This window comes from Diaporthe citri (genome assembly GCF_014595645.1).
Source record: "Diaporthe citri strain NFHF-8-4 chromosome Unknown scaffold_2, whole genome shotgun sequence".
In the NCBI taxonomy this organism is placed as follows: Eukaryota; Fungi; Ascomycota; class Sordariomycetes; order Diaporthales; family Diaporthaceae; genus Diaporthe; species Diaporthe citri.
The window spans coordinates 619,272-624,309 of record NW_025064847.1 but is presented as its reverse complement, the minus strand read 5'-3'; the positions used below and the strand labels follow the sequence as shown (position 1 = coordinate 624,309).

General features: G+C 57.7%; 1 protein-coding gene across 1 annotated transcript; it reads left to right on the top strand.

Moving 5' to 3' along the window:
- Positions 1-886: 886 nt before the first annotated feature.
- Positions 887-1,182, top strand: INS49_005834 (uncharacterized protein; the record flags this gene model as incomplete). Its single annotated transcript, XM_043166611.1, has 2 exons — positions 887-1,100; positions 1,175-1,182. 2 exons carry the CDS (start codon positions 887-889, stop codon positions 1,180-1,182), a joined length of 222 nt encoding a protein of 73 aa, XP_043027755.1.
- Positions 1,183-5,038: the final 3,856 nt, after the last annotated feature.

The window sequence follows — 5,038 nt, the reverse complement described above, 5'->3', positions numbered from 1 at the left end:
ATATCAACCACTGACGGGCGGCGCCAGCATCAAGTTGGCTCGGCGCTGTCGAGCGTGAGGGGTTTTCTCGTGTGTGCGTGTGCGAGTGTGCGTCGTCTCGAGCAGAGATGCCATTGCTCTGCCTGCCATGGACGCTGCATCTCTGCACATTAGGCATTGGTGCATTGGTCGAGGACGACTAGCTGCGGCCGTGGAGGGTTGTCAAGCTAAAAGTGGAATCCACGTGTGACGTGACACTGTTGGCGTCTAGATGCCATGCCGCAAGCAAGCCACGACCAACACCGCATGCAGCGAGAGGGGCTTTGCGGGGAATATCACAAGCAAACGCGATACCCTCCGTTTGTTTACCAGACAGCAGGGCAGTGGTTGGGCTTCAACTTTGACTGATGGAATTTCCCATCAGACCAAAGTGTCAGCCATCCCTCATGGCGAGGGTGCGGTGCGGTGCGGGCTTGACTCCTCCGTCACTGTGCATCCATGGTGGTTGGCTCCTTGGCTGTGGCGTCTGGGGAATGCCCATCACGGCCTCGAATAGGTATCCCGGCAGGCGGCTCAAAGCGATCAGATGTGATATTCCCTGATCTAGAGGTTGGTCGCACCGCAGCCGGTCAGGCAAGGTAGGATTGTCCTAATGATTATCTGGCGCTCGTTTATGCAGTGGCTGATATTAGATAGGCACCCAGTCCATCTTATATCGGCTGATTGTCAGGGTCATCGTGATGCTACCAGGTCTGCCTCACTCTTGCATGCATCGCGACAGGACACAGCGAGCCGTGTTGTATCCACGGTCTACAGGCTGCTCCCACCATCGAATGAGAGACACCCTTACAGATCTGGCAGTACAGACCCAATGCAAGCTTGCGGCATCGTGACGGAACAAGGAACCATGCCACTACGGCAGCCCGAGGGATCTGCCACGAGGGAAAACAAGATCAATGGGCGTTCCAGACCGAGCACCGGGAACGGAGGCCTGCTGGCATTGGAGCACCCAGCTGCGCCAACCCCGTTGCATCTCCTCCCTGTCTCTGCCCTGGTGTTGTTGCGTAGCACGAAAAGAGGGGACCGCCGCCTCTTGAACCCTCCGTGCAGGCAGCTGGCAGGTAGGCGGGGCGTACAGTAGTGGGCAAAGCGATGCGGAGCTACAGCACCAAGGGAAAAGGATTGACACCACCAGAGAAGTAGGATGCTTGCATGGTGTGATATCAGAGGAACCTCCCATGGCACACCCTCCAGTGAAGGGGGGGGGGGAGGCATTCGACATATGCAACCTACCTGAAGAAGAAAGCATGCCTGCCCTTTCAGGTAAAGCTGCGCCATATTTGAGCCTCTTCCTCCTGGCGTTCGCACTGTCTCCTGCAAACAGCAGTCACACAGTCTGTCGAGACACAGCGAGTACCGCGGCGGGTGTGAACAGTTTCCACGGCCCCGAGTGTAGTTGAGCTCGAAGCTAGTCAACCCACAGACATCCTTTCCCCGCGTTTTCAATGGTGCGAACCTATGGCCATCTCTGTTTCAGGGGTGTGGAGGAGTTGTCGCTGGAGCTGGGAGGGTCCTTGAAAAGCTGTGCTTCTGGGCTCATGCCTTTCCTGGCACTTGGGGGGCATTTCTTCGGATGCAGGAGAAACCCCCATGCGGGCTGAACTTTGTCGCCGGAGTGAAGGGTCCACCGGCTGGGCTGGACGTCAAGGTCCGCGAGCTTGGCATGGTTGGTTTCTCGCCAAGCTCCCGGCGCCGGAAGTCTCCTTCCATGAGGGGCCACACTGCAGCTTGGACAGGACGTGGTCTACTAAAGCTACTGGAATGGAGGGGAAGGCGAAAGGAATCTCGGCCACCAACTTGACTCCACAACTCTGCACTGGTCTGAAGCAAAACCCAAGCCTCTCCGCCACTGCACTTGGAGCGTGGAGGTGTGAGGATGCCCGCCACCGCCGCCTCGGAAGCGCTGTCGGCCTGTTGTCTGCCTGTGAGGCGGGTGGCGATTCTCTCAACAAGAAAAACTTTTCTCTCGACTATCGCTGCCACCGATATCAAGATTGAAATCTGACACACAAACTCACACACGAGATAAGAGCCTCTTGCACCTTATCAAACACAACAGGCAACCTACGCCCGCTGATCTCCACCGCCGGTGTCAGGCTAAGCCGGCCACCCTTCATGCAAAAAAACGCGATGGGGGATAGACATATGCAACATTGCATTGCAGCATGACGAGCTTGTAGGGTGGATGTGTCTTCCCCAAGGGGTCCTTGGCGTGCGGTGCGTGGTGGCCTCGACTGTCCGGGCATTTTGACCGTTGTTGTCCCCTCGCACCAGCTGTGTCGGCGCGAGAGATCGGGCGAGCTGGGGTAATGAGATGGCCCATTTTGACGCCGTGCTCGCCGGGACCCCTGAACACGGGCAGCCGAGCCTACAGTACAATACATGGCAGATAGATAGGCAGCCTAGCAGACTACAACAGTCAGCCCAGGCTGCACGGGTTCGGAGGACCCTGGTGTGTGCGCAGAGGACAACCAAAACCTGTCAGCAAGGACTGGGGCGGGAACAACGCTGCCGAGCACCGGATCTCCGGATCTGCCGGGTCTTGTTGCCCTCTGGACTGGCGCCATGGGAAATCAGGTCATTGCTGACCGCACGATACCGGGCTTTCCCAGAAATCCCAGTGTCTGTCACATTGATTGCCATTAATCTACAGTCTGGTACACCACAGGCATTGCACCAAGTCCCCGAATCCCCCGCCCATCCGGGGTCCACAGAATCTGTCAATTGGTGATAGATGTGGAACCTAACCGGTCGATGAAAGACTGGGGCAACTGATGAACTGGCCGGGGCCGCTGGAGCAGTGGGTCATCATCATACGACGCTCGCCCTGACGACGCGGATGCCTCGTCTCGATAGGTCGGATTGTGGAGATTCGTTGCCAACACCCTCATGAACGATAACCTACTTGTTTCGACATCTTGGCTGCCGCCCGCCGAGATATCAGTGACCATGCACCGAGACGAACTCGGATCCGGGACTCTTCCAGGGGCGCATGGGGGCCCATCTACTATTAATTTTGCAATATAGACGACACCATCTCATCCTATCTTGATGTTATTCCCGCACCGGAACGGGATACGACGGCAACTCATAGGCCAAGACCCGAAATCTGATACCAATGGGGGGGCAGCTTGCGCAGAGATTTTGCGGGCAAAGGAGGGAGGCATATATGAGCGGATTTATAAGCCTGCTCGCCATCCTGGGCCTCGATGACTCGCGCCCCCGGGAGCTCAGAGGCGCGAGCAGCACACCATTGTACCCTTGGTCCACACCGGGAGGGCAGGAGGGGTGTCATCGTTCGTTGCCTTGCAGCTCACCCAGAAGCTCGACGCATACGGGATCTGGACTGCCCGCGTCTATTGGACGATAGGCCCTCGTGTCTGTGCTGCAGAGGTGGGCACTGTACGGTACGGTACGTTACTGCCTGTACATGTAAGAACAGAGGGAGATTGTGTGTGTGTGGCCGTATGCAAGCCAGGGCGGCGGCGCATCTGCAAGCTGCACCTCCTGCCGTAGCGCCTGGGCCTCGCCTGCGGGCCAAGAAGAGAGGCGGCGCGCCGTCGTCGACTTGACACCGACTGTTCGTTGACAAGAAATTCCCCGAGCATTGAAACTGCCCGACACGGGAGGTGTGGGTTCTGGATTGGTCTAGGCGGCGACCTGCGTTATCTCTTGTATTGGCTCTGCGCTCCCTCCTTCCCTAAGCACTGTACCGTAACGAAACATCTGCGACTCAAATCTCGTTTGGTATGCCGCCCTACCTCTTTGTGAGTGGGGACGGCCGTTTCGCCGACACTATTCGCCATCCTTTTCTCTACGAGCGAGCGGCAACGTCGACATCCTGGTCCAAGAGTTCAGATGATAGATACCGCTTGCCGGCGTTGAACAAGGAGCGTGCCGAGCTTCCCGATCTCTCTCATCATCATCATCATCATCATGGCAAGACTGGGGAGATGTCACCACCATGCACTCTACAGAGGCATCCAGACGTACGTCGTTCGGTAGACTAAGATCTGCATGGTTCACTTCTCCGCCGCACGGCGTTCCAAGGGTCGCTCCCCACCACCGGGCGCACTATATACCAAGGGTGGTGTCCGCGGGGAGACATCGTCGAGTTTTGACCCCATCCATGGGGGGATGTCAAAATACTGTACACTACACTTGCGGCTTGTTTGCTTGCTTGCCACTAATGATATCCCGGTGCACCAGCCCCGGCTCTCGACGACAGCTCCTCGACAGATGCCGGGATGGGACGTGAGGTGCCTGGGGTGGTGGGTGGTGCACAGCCTGAGCACATCCCAACTACCGCTTGCCCCCAGCACGGCATACTCCATCCAACAGTGCGTGCCTCAACCCTCCCGCATGCTCCGAGTCGGAGGTGAGCTCGCGATCCTGTCGTCCGCCCCCGGCCCGACCGGACGGGGAGCTCTCTCTGGGGCGTTATTACGTGGGCCTTGCGACGCCAAGTGGCGTTTCCGCAACGCCTCCATGGCGTGCCACTCGAGAGGACCTGGGACCTATGAGAGTGTTTCTTTCGCCGTGGTAGTGCCAGCGGGGGAACAGCAAGCTCAGCGTATGGGCGGGCGGTCAACCGTTGCTTTCCAGAGTGGTGGGCACTGCAAGCTGTCGACTTGGCTTTCTGGGGAACTTGCGCACAGCGTCTATTTGGGTTTATGGAAATTTTCCCAGGCCCGTGCGCGATGTGGACGTGCGTCGACACAGGGGCAGTGTTGTTGTTTTCTCCTCTGCTGCTGCCGCTGCCGCTGCTAACGTTAGGCTCATCTGTGGGCTACTACTTTCTGTGGTTCTATCGATCTCCTGGGGTGCATGCATGCGTTGCGGACAACGGATGACACCAAGCGCGGACTCGGCTGGGCGATCAGGGTCCAAGGGACTAAGGATTCAAGGACCATTGTCCAGCCATCCAGAGAAATCAGCACAGACTAGGCGACCCCTAGCACTGCCTAGTGTGCACACAGCAGGGAAAAGTTTATGCGTT